The 14424-nt window shown below is 39.8% G+C and overlaps 1 protein-coding gene across 4 annotated transcripts in view; it reads right to left on the bottom strand.

Annotated features, from left to right (window-relative positions):
• The window catches only part of TNC (tenascin C), a 116724-nt gene that overhangs the window by 64533 nt on the left and 37767 nt on the right, over positions 1 to 14424 (bottom strand). For all 4 annotated transcript variants that reach the window (XM_069073823.1, XM_069073825.1, XM_069073826.1 and 1 more), the window contains exons 3-6: positions 11448 to 12854; positions 9496 to 9759; positions 6845 to 6960; positions 5559 to 5715 (exon numbers count right to left, since the gene is read on the bottom strand). In XM_069073823.1, the coding sequence (XP_068929924.1) occupies positions 5559 to 5715; positions 6845 to 6960; positions 9496 to 9759; positions 11448 to 12854 (1944 nt within the window). The remainder of the gene's footprint in view (positions 1 to 5558; positions 5716 to 6844; positions 6961 to 9495; positions 9760 to 11447; positions 12855 to 14424) is intronic.

Raw genomic sequence — 14424 nt, 5'->3', positions numbered from 1 at the left:
GTATATAGGGTTAAGAGACTAGCCTAGGGTCACATAGCTAGTAAGTAACTGAAGCTGGATTTGAACTAAAATCTTCTTGACTCCTAGCCCCATGCTCTGTCTACTGTGACAACTAGCTGCCTTTACTATAAACAAAAATCAGAAGAAAGAAGTTGTAGCTAAATGAAAATACTGGTTCATGGGTACTCCTTGGAGGGGCAAAAAAAAAAGAGTTGGTGGAATGGGGTTTATTATATTCCCAGAAGTAATGAAAGACATTATTTAATGGAAAATTGGGTCATCATATATTACAATACTAAGGCTAAATAAATATTTGCTAAAAGACCATTAAAAAATGCAATTTGTATATCAACATTATCTGTGAGGATATAATGATAAAGAAATTCTATAAAGAACTTGGCAAAACCTAAAGAAATATAAATTCTCATACTAGGTGCCTTCATTACAATGGAGGAAATAAGTGGAATTAAAGAGAACTATATAAGAAAGAATGGTTCAGGAAGAAGAAATGAAAAAGGCCATAAGCTCATGTTTATCATAAACATTTTCTTTGGGGAAAAAAAACCCCAAAGAAACAAAACAAAAGAATTTGTATGCATTGGCTATGGGAAGGACACACACACACACCACAAAACAGCATTAAGAATTAAATAGGTTAATATATTTTAACAGACATGAAAAGACTTGTTATTGATGTGGGTCTTATCTCTGAGTCAGCTATCTGTGTACAACCTCATTAGAACTATGATCAGATTAGGTAAAAAGAAGAATAAAGAATAGCTAGGGGAAAATATATGGCATACAGTTGAAACAATTTAACCTTGGGCTATTTAAGCAAGCAATTAGAACTTATAAATTAGATATGGACAACAGGCACAATGAAAACTTACTATAATAATTTATCCAGAAGTTTAACCAATGTAAATCCATTGCTACCAGAAGACCAAAAGAGCCCAGAAAAGACCTTAATCAGCAAACATTTGACTTACTTTCAAGCAGAGAGATGATAGCCAAAGGCAACACTGTTAGAATATAAACTGATTTTTAAAATCTTATGAAGAAGGAAGAAGAATGATTATGATCAGTATCACCTTATAATGTAGAGAGAAATGGTAGAAGGTAAAACCAGTTTAAAGAAAGCTTGGCAAGCTATCCAGTTAAGCGATGTCATCTGGTGGCTATTCAAAGATGAAAATGGAAGGAGGGCCACCGAGAGAAAAATAATGGAAAGGATTTGAAAAATAAACAAACATTTTAGCAAACTGTTTATTAAGTACAGTGGGACCCCTATAGTTGTACTCTAGCATAACAGTTTGTTCTAAAGGAAGTAGAAATGGCAACATAGAGAATCAAGATAGAAAAAGCAGTTATATTTGACTAAATATACAAAAGGAAGATTAATTCTGTAGACAATACAATTGTGAGGATGCTGAAGGACTAGTATATGAGTATGAAGGAAGAGAAGATACCAAAGACTCTAGAAAAATATTGGACCTTAGTAATACTAAAAAAAAGTGACAGAAAGGACATTAGTATTCACCTACCAACATGCCTATTGACTGTCTATACAAAATCTTTATGGAAGTCATCTCTAGATGAAACAAACAGGTCTTTTTTTGGCAAATGATGGACTGTATCTTTACTATTTCACAATTAACTGAAAGATGTACTGACTTTAAGATCTTGTGTATATACATATATATGTGTGTGTGTACGTACATATATACACATATGTATATATATATATATATATATATATATATATATATATAAGTTTTCATTGAATAAAACACCACTTTCTTGGCCCTTCTACAAGGTTATTTTCCATTTATACATCAACATCATTCAAGATTACTTGGACAATATAACAATAGAAATAACCCTGTTCAATAACTCTCTGATAATAAACACCAGTCAAGCCAAATATGTGCTTGTCAAAGGTATTTGTCACTGTGGTGGAAGAGATGGAGTTTGGAGTTCAGGTCAAAGAGGGATTCCTTGTGGATGGTGAAGTTTTCTGAATTTATGGATGCCATTGTGCTTAAGGCATCAAACCCCAGATACTGCTGAGCTTCCTGGAAGAGATCTCTAATTCCTTAAAGTAGTCTGGCCAAGTGGATGAAGAATGTCTGTTTCCAAGATTTCAACATACAATTGGATGGAGACCCTATAGAGCCTGCCCAACAGTATGTAATTCTGGAACAGACAGTATATATGGACAAGTTGGGTCCAGTGCTAGATAGGAGGAGGAGAATGGATAGATTTGCTTTAAGGAAGAAGTAAAGCTTTTCTACTCACTCTAAATTTCCCATGGAAGCAAAAAGATTATTAAAAAATATTTTTCCACCTAAGCTGCTATGAAACAACAATATAATTGCCTCTAAAGAGCTAAAAGTGAGAGAGTGATAGACACAGCTATGGTGACCATATGCCAGGATGCACCATGAGACCAGTGAAGACCTTTGAAGGACAGAAGTATAATATGTCATTAAGGAATTGCATAATAACAAGAAAAAATGACCTAGTCATGTGCCAAGATTGATGAATGACAGGGACAGAGCCAGAGCAGCTGGTGGCAAGGTGGATAGAGTTCTGGGCTTAGAGTCAGAAAGACCTAAATTCAAATCTGGCATCAGACTCTTGCTATCTTGTAGGCATAGAGAAAAATGGGTTTTGATCTGTATTATTGAGGGAACTCTAGAATTGATGAGCTCACACGTCTATTTGAATATTTGAAGAGTATACATTTAGTGTTGGAAGAGACTGTAAAGGTCATTTAACTCAATCCCTTCATTTTACATGTGTGGAGACTAAAACTCAGAGAAGTTAACTGATTTGTCCAAGGTTGTTCAGGTATTAAGTAGAGGGGCTGAGCTTCTAGCCATGGTCTAGAAGGAGGTTTGCAGACAGTGGATTTCATTTACTCCAGTAGTCAGCTCACCATGCTGGCTATCATTGACTATCTCTGATACAGGAAACTCAAATAAACATGGTACATTCCTTAACTAGTACAACCCAATGACTCTCAAAGAAATGGCTTCATTTATAAGAAAATTATTCATTATGTAGTGGTTGGAAACAGATGTTCAGAATATGAAATTAGAGACCGAATGAGAGGAAGAGAGACTAGCTGATTGGGATGAAGGATATGTTCTTTTTTCTACAGTTTAGGTGTCTTCATATAGGCACGACTTAGAATTGATGATGCCTTAAAAGGCATTGTAAAATTTAACTTAAAAACCAGTTAGAGAATCATCATGTGTTATTTTAAAATTCTAGATGGGTTACTGTGAGCAAGCCACTTCCACTTAGTGAGCCTCAGTTTTCTTCTCTATTAAATAGAGATAAAGATAAAGTTTTTAAAAAATGAGCTGTCAATAATTTGACTTTCTAAGGATCCTTTTATTCTTTTTTCTTTGCTTTTTTCAGGGATGGAGGTAGGGCAATTTGGGGTTAAGTGACTTGCCCAAGATCACACGGCTAGTAAGTATTAAGTGTGAGAAGCTGGATTTGAACTCAGATCCTCCTGCCTCTAGGGTCAGTGCTCTGTTCACTGGGCCACCTAGACACCCCCAAAGTTCTCTTTTCTTTTCCTCTTTTTTGGAGAGGGGACGGCAGGGCAATTGGGATTAAGTGATTTGCCGAAGATCACACAGCTAGTAAGTGTTAAATGTCTGAGCTGGATTTGAACTCAGGTCCTCCTGACTCCAGGGCCAGTACTCTATTCATTGTACCACCTAGCTGCTCCAGAATCCTTTTATTCTTAAGAGTTGTGGGAAAAGTGCTGGATTTGGAATCAGAGAATCTGGGATCTAATCCTATCTTTACTTCTTGCTACCCATGTGACCTTGTGCAAATCACTTAAAATCCAGGGTTATTTTAATTTCAATATGTAAAATGAGAAGGTCAAACCTTTAAGGTTCCTTCCAGCCAGAGCTATGCTATTTGGCTCTCAAAAGCTAATTGTTAATTTCAGTGTAAGTATTTAAGTCTCAGAAATTGGCAAATACTATACACCAGCTCTTGATTTCTTATTTTGTTTGTTGTCTTGATTCAAGAAAGTGATGGGGAAAATGGTAACAATGCAGATCAAATTTAAAAGTGTGTCCCATGTATCTCTTTTCCATAGAGCCAGCTGTTAAAATTTTATCTACCAGTACATCACTACTTTTAGCTCTAAGTCTGAGTCAAAGTTCATAATATTTGCAACAGTAGGAGGTAGAGACCTCTGAGCCCCAAAGTTTATAAAATGGGTTAGAACTCAGACTATATGTTAATGAGTTATGCCCACTCTAGATAACTACCCACAGAGCCATTGAGAGTAATTGATGCACTGTTATACAGTGAGAAGGTTGACTTAAAAACTAAAATGCACACACTTCCAAAATTTAGACTGAGAAAACTATAGGGTTCCTTGAAATGACATCATTCATATTTTCAAGGAAACTTCCCTGGAGCTGGGCAAGTATTGGGATGATCTCAGCCCATATCTTTTGTGACCTAATGATTTCTCCTGTTAGTACCTGCCCTTTACCTACCGCATGTAGATATTGTCAGGTAGGAGGAGAAAACCCTTGATTGTTCAGAATACAAGCCTATTGATTTGCCCTGAGCTAGGCCAAATGGAGTGATATCAAATAGAAGCTGTTCTCCCTTGTCATTCACACAGTACAATTCTTTGTAACTACTGCCTGTCATTGAGATTCGGTAGACTGAAAAGTGGTTAGTTAGTTCATATGTTAGATCAAGGGTTGGTTCAGATCAGTAACTGTACAAGATGTGCTGAATGATGTCCCAGTAAAACGTGTATGTGTGTGTGTGTGTGTGTGTGTGTGTGTGTGTGTGTAACAGAGAGAGATATTGTATGTGTGTACATATATATTTATACATACACATATATTAGCTAACACTTAGCATTTTAAAGTTTGCAAATATATTCTGTTAGTTGATCCTCACAATAACTTTATGAAGTAGATACTATTATTATCCCCATTTTACAAACAAGGAAACTTATATAGCTTAAAGAACCTGTCCAAAGTCATAAAGTCACAAAGGCTAGTAAGTGTTAAGTGTCTGAGGCTGGATTTGAACTCAGGTCCTCCTGACTCCAGGGCCAGTGCTCTATTCACTGCACCACTTAGTTGCCGCTGGGTCCATCTTTCAATGAGGGAGTTAGGTTAGATGTACTCTAAGGTCTTTTCCAGCTCTGACACTCCACAGTTTACTTAGGGATCTGTAGAAGTCCTTCAGCTAAATTTGTGTGATTAAACCTGTGAAATATACCCTGAACAAGTAAATGTTTTTATAATGAGGTGTTTGGAGGATGCCTAGGACCCATCTGAGAAGTCTCTCCCTTGGAATTCCTATTATCTTTTTTGATATGCCTCATAACTATTTCCAGGGTCCTGTTATTATAAAATTCTTCTATATGGCCTTCTAACTATTGAAAGAATGTGCTGGAGAGCATATAACTGCATAGATCCCAGCTAGCACGTGGTGTCTGCTCTTGCCTATAGTTTATCATGAAGGATATTTTCAACACTAAGTATAATACTCACGCGTGGTTGTTATTTTCTTCAGGCCAGGGCCCCGGGTGTTGTTTTTCACAATATGCAGGGATATCTCATACTCCTGTCCTGGAGCCAGGCCAGTCTGTCTGTAAGTTGTTTCTGGCCTCCTTAAGCTTTTGGTGATTTCTTCTCCATCATCTTTATTCTGAAAACCAAAAAGAACTTGGTGATGAACGCAGTCACATAAAGGTACATGTGAATGTACTACTCATTTCTGAAAAGAAGTTTCTCATCCACTGGAGTTAGGAAAAAAATGTGTCCTTCTTTTCCCAAGAGACGGATACTTCAAATGAGACATTTGGGGAGTAACTGTCTTTTGAAAAACATCACATTTCTTTGCAGGGCATATAATTCAGACCTTTGGGATTTATGTAGGGCCAAGATATCATTATCCCTGTGGTGATGGTTTCCATATGTTTATCCTCTCTTTATTCCCTATAGTCAGTCCCACAGAGCCAAATTCAACATAAGAAAAAGGACTCAGTTCACTTATTTATTTTAACAGCAAAAGAGTGCCCTCAAAATATACATATGATGTCAGTTTCTGCATCCTTCTTAAATTTAAAAATATGGTTGAATGTGCCAGTTTTACTCTTTCAAAATAAGGAAATTAACTAGATGATCTCTAAGGGCCAACCCAACTTGGACATTTTAAGTTTTGAGGGCCTTTCCAGTTTTGACTTTCACAGTTCCAGCAGCCTATACCTTAAGGCAGTGCTGGCAAACCCAAATAGAAACAGATCCCTGAAGACAGTGTATGGACTTAGAAAACCACAAATTAACATCATCTATGTTATATTGTATTTTTAAATACATTTCCAAATTAGATTCTAATCTGTTTCTGCCTGCTTTTGGGAGTTTTGGCAGCCCCTATCAGTTTGGAGGCACTAAGTTTGACACCATCTGCTTTTAAGGGTACTTCCAATTTTAACATTTTAGGTGCTGACATTCCTTTCAGCTTTAATGATCTCTGGTTATGTTATTGAGTTGTTAGTAAGTCTCTCTCTCTCTCTCTCTCTCTTTCTCTCTCTCTCTCTCTCTCTCTCTCTCTCTCTCTTTTGCTTTTTGGAGGGCAGTTGGGGTTAAGTGACTTGCCCAAGGTCACAGAGCTAGTTTTTGTGTTGTGTCTGAGGCCAGATTTGAACTCAGGTCCCCCTGACTCCAGGGCCGGTGTTCTATTCACTTCGCTACCTAGCCACCCCAGTAAGTCTCTTTATCTTAATATTTTACAGACCCCTGGAGAGGTGCATTCCTGGTCATGCGTGCTCTTTTACCATGTTGCGGAAGATAATTTCCCAGGTTTCAAAAGCAATGTCTAGAGGATCCCACTCCACTTCCACTGACGTTTCTTTGATAGCTTTGAATTTCAAACCTTCTGGGGCAGGCAAGTCTGTTGGAAAGAGAAAACAGGCAAGTGATGACCCTTAGACCAGTAAAATTAAGGTGAAAGATAGGAGAAAGATGAACTCAAAGGCACCAGGAAAGGCTTACATATATCTATGATCTTACCAACCTGCCAACATAGCTGAGTGCTATCACCACTCCCAATACCTTTGGGAGATGCTTGGTTATTAATTCTGTGGTGATATGTAAATGCTTTCCCCTTTCCAGCTACAGCATGCAGTTACCTGTCTCTAGAGTTTTCCAAATAAAGCAGTGCCTGCATTTAGTATGTATTCATAATGTCTGAAAGAAACACTTAAACCACAGAAATCTCCTTTTTAAAAATTTGATTTTTTTTTAAACATTGCCCAATTATCAGTCAATGAGCTCCATTGTGTGCAGCAAGAATAAAACAGGCAAAAGAAAAGTGAGTCATTGTTAACAAGGAGGATTTCCTTTATGAAAATATACAATCATCTATCTGGATGTTTCCAAAATCAGGCTGGTGCTTGTGTGCTTACAATAGGTCAAATGAGGAAAGAAATCCATTAGGCTTTTTTAATGATCATTTAAAACTTGTTAATGATCATTGAAAAAGTTAAGGAGATAGGCTGATAGGAGAAGACCAAGCCTTGATTTCAGAGTCATGAGGCAAAGGTCTCTGCTACTCACTGTCCTGGGCAAGCAACTTCACTGTATCTGTCCCTTTTTTTTTCCTCTCAGCCTCAGTTTCCTCATTTAGAAAATAGAGATAATAAATACTTAGGCTACCTACTCCACCTACTCCACTGGGACAAGCAAAGTGCTTTTAATCATTAAAGAAGTATAGCAATGCTAGTTATTAATGATTCCACAACCAGCTCACTTCATGGAGGCAGTGAAGGATGCTTCCCTTTCTTGTCATTCATTGTCTACTCTTTTGAATTAGAAGCTGACATTGAGCTTGCTTCAGCATCTGAACCACAGCTCATCAGGCAGATGAGTAACTTTCCTTTTTCCTCTTTATCAGATCATTTTATTTCAAGACAGTGTGATCTGGTAGGAAGAGCACTGGATTCAAAATCAGAAGACCTGAGTTCTAGTGCTCATCATGGGTTAGTTCACTTTTTAAATGGGAGTATTAATACTTTTCTTCTTTGTCTCAGGATTATTGATACCAAGAAATAATGCACGTGAAAGTGCCTTGTAGGGGTGGCCAGGTAGCACAGCGAGTAAGAGCACCGGCCCCAGTGTCGGGATGACCTGGAGATTGAATCCTGGGCTCAGACACTTAGCACCACACCCAGAAATAACTGGCCGTGTAACCTTGAGCAAGTTACTTAACCCCAATTGCTTAGGGGCGGCCAGGTGGCTCAGTGAGTAAGAGCACCGGCTCCAGTGTCGGGATGACCTGGATCAAATCCGGGCTCAGATACTCAGCACCACACCCAGAAATAACTGGCCATGTAACCTTGAGCAAGTTACTTAACCCTGATTGCTTATAAAAAAAAAAGTGCCTTGTAGATTACTGAGCACTTTACAAATACAAGTTGATAATATTACTCTGAATGGGATGGGATTGGACCTGGGATTTCATTGGCATATGAAACTCCCAGTAAGGAGATTCCTACCACTGTGGGTTGGTGCCTTCCTTCTCAGACTATCTTCATTTCATCCTGTATATATTTTGTTTGTAGACTGTTGTTTCCATGTAGTTTCCCTTATCACACTGCAAGCTCCTTTGAGGGCAAGGTCTCTTTTTTTTTATCCCTGGTGTTTAGCTCAGTGCTTGGCACATGGGAGACATTTAATAAATGCTTGTTGACTAGACTTGATTTGACTTAGAGTGAGCATTGCTAAGAAGCAGTGAAAGGTAAAGTGACTGGTCCAGGGTTATGTATGTGTGAGTATGTGCCAGAGGTGGGATTGGAACACAGTTCTCTCTGACTCTGAGGCCAGACCTCTATCTAGTATACTACACTGCCCCTTGATTATTATTACTGTTGTTGTTGTTGTTGTTTGCTTTTTGGAGGGCAATTGGGTTAAGTGACTTGCCCAAAGTCACATGGCTAGTTTTGTGTTACGTGCCTGAGGCCAAATTTGAACTCAGGTCCTCCTGACTCCAGGGCTGGTGCTCTATTCACTGTGCCACCTAGCTGCCCTATTACTGTTATTTTAAATGCTCTTATGCCGTTATTTTGCCAACTACTACTATGAATAATAATAATAGCAATAATATTAATCATAGCAATATTTCCAAAGGACTACTTTCCCAGAATCCCCAAGATATCACCATAAGGTAAGTTTTCCAAATAGCCTCTGCCTAGATAGAATCCAACAAAAGGGAGACTCTTAAAGGTATATCAGGAGGCCATTTCTGCATGCCATAAGCAGGACAACAGCCCCACTGCAATATCAATATTTCCCACAAAGGACTGGAATTTTAACCTGTTACATCATGTACCATGGCTGAGAGAGTTCTTGATATATATACTATGGAAAGAAAGATGCTGGTGATCACTATAGAAAAGGGGGTATTAAAAGCCCATTTTTATTTACTCACAAGTAGCCACCCTTGCACTGACAGGGATGCTTTTCTTGTTCTCGAGGATAGCAAAGACTTGGATGAAGTACTCTACTCCTGGCTCTAATTCACGGATGATGGTGGATGTCTGGTCCCCAGGGACACGGAACTGCATTTCTAGGCCGTCTGAGTTTGTGGGGGTGTAGATGACGAGGTACTCTGTGACCCTCATTTCATTGTCCCAAGCCAGGTTTACAGTCTCTTCTGTCACTTCAGTCACTATGAGGTCCTTGGGAGGGGACACTGCCAGGAAGGAGAAACAATGCCCCTCTGTCAGTAAATTGCCACTGTTTATTTAGCCTCCTCAAATAATAGTAATTTCCTCTGGAGTTGTTTTCCTCCCTCTCTCTTTCACTCTGCCACCAAAAGAGGCAAAAGTTCCTGCTCCCTTTTGTTGAGCATCACAGATAATATTTGATGGGAAAACCTAAAGAAAAGGTAGGAAAGTCTGATGTGGGGCATGTGCAATGGAGAGAATAAATGCCTAAAGAAAATGTGTCACAAGCCATATGAATAACTTTCTGAATTCACATACACATTCAGGTCTGAGGTCATGTTGAGGTCATATATCAAACCAAAACATCCTAGAAGTATGTACATTCTTATATTATGACTTCTCAATATTATTTAGGCGGGGAAAAACAAATAGTAACCCTAAATCAGGAATTGATATTCTGTTTATGCATTTATTTTATTGGACAATCTTTGGTTAGTTTAAATAAGATCCAATGCTTTAATTATAGATATCAGCATAAAAAATAAAAAGTATTTTTTGAGCCTTGGTCCTTACTATGGAATGTGTGATATAAGAAATTCTGGAGTGATAGAAAAATTTAAGTCTGTTGAAACATTATCATTTATCTCTGGCCACTACTAGGTGTCTTGAAGACAGATCATCTCAGGGAAACAGAGGATAACATGTCATATATACAAAGACGCTCCTCAATAACTATTAGTTGTTCTTCCCTAATATAGCTAATATCTTGCATGCATTCTGTAGTGGTAACATTTAGAAAAACTTAGTCTTGTGCAATGGAAGCTTGACCTTTTAGTTTCTCATCTCTGGATCCTTGGTTCTAGTCACAGTGTCTAACTCACAGTAGATACTTAACTTTAAGTTATTTAAGTAAAGTATCTACTTAACTTATTTAATTCTGTTGAGTTAAAATGAATTTAATGTTGGGAATATCAAGAACATTTGGAACTGAAGTCTTGGGCAGGTCACTCAATCTCCCTTGTTTTCTATTCCACATTTATAAGATGAGGGAATTGGGTTAAATGATCTCTAAATTCTCTTTCAGTTATTACCAGAAGTCCTTTCATCCTATTCATAATACATACTTTTTATACTCCTTTTGTATCAGAAAGAACCAGTGGTGAAAGTATCCTTCTAAAGGTCTATTTCATTGTTCATAATAAATGTAATACAGTAAAAAGAATCTCTGGGCATGGAGCCAAGTGATCTGGATTCAGATCCTGACTCTGACTCTTTAACTAGTAGTAAGACTTTGGGCTAGTTATTGAATCTCTCTAGGAACTGAATGTTTCCCCTACCTTCTAGGCTGTTAGAAGAAATGAAGAAATCACTTTTTAAATTGTGTGACTGGATTCTCTTTGAAATCCCCTCCACTTCTCAAATTCTGTCATTCTACTTTATTGTTCCTAAAGTATGTCATGGGACAATAATGATGTCAATACATTTCCTTTATCTCTCTATCTCTTTTTCTCTCATCTTCTCTGTCTCTATCGTCTACATAACATCTATCTTGTATGTACCTACTTTTTTACACATGGTGTCTCCCATTAGATTGTAAACATCTTAAGGTAAGGGGCTGTTTTGGCCTTTCTTTGTATTCTCAGCACTTAGAGCCTGGCTAAGTCAGGACCTGGCAGGCTGACAATAGAAATGTGAATTGTTCATCATCACTCACCCTCTGAACAGTCTTCACCGGTGTACCCTTCATTACAGATGCAGCGCCCTCCAACGCACTGTCCCCAGTCATTACAGTTGTTGGGGCAGGAAAGCTGACTGCAGTCCTCTCCTCCAAATCCCTCGTGGCAGACGCACTTGCCGTCCACACAGCGCCCTTGGTTGTTACAGTCGTTTGGACACCTTAGGTCGCTGCAGTCTCTCCCCATGAAACCCTCGTTGCACACGCACTGTCCATTCACGCAGCGGCCCCGGTTATGGCAGTTATTCAAGCAAGCTAACTCTCCACAGGCTTCCCCAGCGAAGCCCTCCTCGCATTCACATCTCCCAGCCACACAAACCCCCCTGTTGTTACAGTCTTTGGGGCATCGCAAGTCCCGGCAGTCTTCTCCCATGAAGCCATCATCACACACACACATTCCATTCACACAGCGTCCTTGATGGTGGCAGTCGTTGGGACAGCTCATGTCTCCACAGTCATAACCCGTGAAGCCCTGTTCGCACACGCACTTCCCGTGGACGCAGAGCCCACGGTTGTTACAGTCATTGAGACACCGGCGGTTGGCACAGTCTTCCCCAGTGTAACCCTCATCGCACACACACTGCCCATTGACACAGCGGCCGTGTTTGCTGCAGTCCCGGGGACACTTGAGTTCCCCGCAGTCTTTCCCTGTGAACCCATCATCACACTCGCACTGCCCGTCAATGCATCGACCGTGGTTGTGACAGTCCTCAGGACACCGCTTTTCACTACAGTCATCACCAGCAAAACCCGCCTCACAAACGCACTGCCCTTCCTCACATCGGCCCTGGTTGTTGCAGTCATTAGGACAGGTGAGTTGCCCACAGTCTTCTCCTGTGAAACCTGACTCACAGTAGCAGGTCCCATTGACACAGCGGCCCCTGTCATAGCAGTCATTGGGGCAGATCAGCTCACTACAGTCCTCACCAGTGAACCCCTCGTCACACACACACTCGTTCTCCACACAACGCCCGCGGTTGTAGCAGTTGTTAAGGCACAGAGGCTCGTTGCAGTCCTCGCCAGCGAAGCCCTCATCACAAACGCATTGCCCGTTCATGCATTTGCCATGCTCACTGCAGGGCACAGGGCACAGTTCCTCGCTGCAGTCCTCCCCTGTATACCCCTCGAAGCAGACACAGGCGCCACGGACGCACTTGCCTTGGTCATTGCAGTCACTGGGACAGGCCAGTTGGCCACAGTCCTCACCAGTGAAGCCCTCCTCACAGACACATTGTCCATCGATGCAGTGACCCCTGTCGTTGCAATTTCCTGGGCATTCTGGTTCAGAGCAGTTGGGTCCCTTCCAGCCGGGTTCACACACACAACCACAGCTGTCTGTGCTGTAGTTGCCCCGACCACTACAGAAGGGTGCTGTGTCCAGTCGACCTGCAACAATCAAGAGGTCAAACTCAGGCTAAAATAATTGTGGTAACTGCAAGGCATAGTAGTCACCTGGGGAGGGATGGGCTGTTGACTGGAGTATTTATTTGTGTTCAATTGAGTAGTATTTAACCAAATTTTAGTCATTTTCTGCATCTGAGATAGGGCAAGTGAGGGGGAAGTGAATAATAGACTTTTAGAACCAAAAGGATCTTCTTAGGCCATTGAGTCTAACCTGTTCCTGAACAGGAATCAATAACCCCCAAGGAACAGTGATTTATCCTTTGCTTGAAGATGGCCAATTTTCAAGAAAAGACTCTACTACCTTTTGAAGAAACCCATTCCATTTTTGGACAGTTCCTTCTGAGGGAGAAGTTTTTCCTCCAATCAAACTGAAATCTGAATTCCTGCTGCTTTCATCACTGATAATAGTTCTGTCTTTCTGGGGCCCTTGTTCACACCATAGACCTTTAAGTACTTGAAGACAGCAATCATCCAAAACAAAAACAAAAACCTTTCTAAGTCAAAACTTCTCAGTTCTTCAGTGGATCCTGCCATGACACAGTTTCCAGTCTCCTTCTATCCTTTCACTATACTCTGTATAATTTCCAGTTTTTCTTAATGTCCTTTATGAAACGGGTTACTCCAAACTGAACCAATTACTCCAGATGTGGTCAGAACTAGAGCAGAATTCAGTCAGATTCTCAATTCTCTCATTCTGAACACAACACTGAAGACTTTCTTCCAATTCATCACTGACCTGTTACCAACTACTTTTCAGAACCAATCTTTTAAGGAGTTCCAACCCTACCTAATTATAATAATTTTTGGCCACCTTGTCCCCGAAGAACAGAATTAGAACATCTTGCTGAAGTTCATCTATACTATTTCTTCAGTATTTCTTTACCCCACTAGGGGTGGGGAACATGGGACCTTGAGGCCACATGTCCTCAAGTGCACCATTTGATTGAATCCAAGCTTCACAGAACAAATCCCCTCAATAAAAGGATTTGTTCTGTAAAACTTGGACTTAGTCAGAAGGACCTAGAAGGCTACATGTGGCCTGGAGACCATAGGTTCCCCACTCCTGCACTAGACTATCCTGTTATAAAAGGAAATGAAGTTAACTTGCATCGATGACTCACCTCAGCTTCCTTTTTGTTTTCCTTTTAGGATCTAACCTTATTGTCAGAAGCTAATTTATGCAGTACTAGTTTTGAAGGTGAGATTGATTATAAGCAAGTCATTTCAAATCTTTTGTTTGCAATAATTCTACAGTACTGTATCATATTTACATTTTGTTGGATGATTGCCAAAAAAAGAAGATAACTAGTTTGTATGCAAAGGAAATGTTTCATCCCTTCTCCAACCTTTGTAAATTAAAATGTTTTGAGCACTCTGAAAATTAGGATTTGAAGATATCCTTCTCTTCTTTGTTGGATTCCCTGAGGAGAGAAGACTTTCTATGAGGTTGTTTGCACTTTCTAATAACTCACTTAAATTTAAGACCAGGTTTTGTGGCCTACATACTCATGTAGTATGACACCTTGACATAGGAATGGTATCACACTTGCCC

This window comes from Petaurus breviceps, unplaced genomic scaffold (genome assembly GCF_028583685.1).
Source record: "Petaurus breviceps papuanus isolate PSGF00001 unplaced genomic scaffold, PetGlider_PUasm1.0 90879, whole genome shotgun sequence".
NCBI lineage: Eukaryota > Metazoa > Chordata > Mammalia > Diprotodontia > Petauridae > Petaurus > Petaurus breviceps.
The sequence above is the reverse complement of the archived record's forward strand: the minus strand, read 5'-3'. Positions and strand labels throughout refer to the sequence as shown.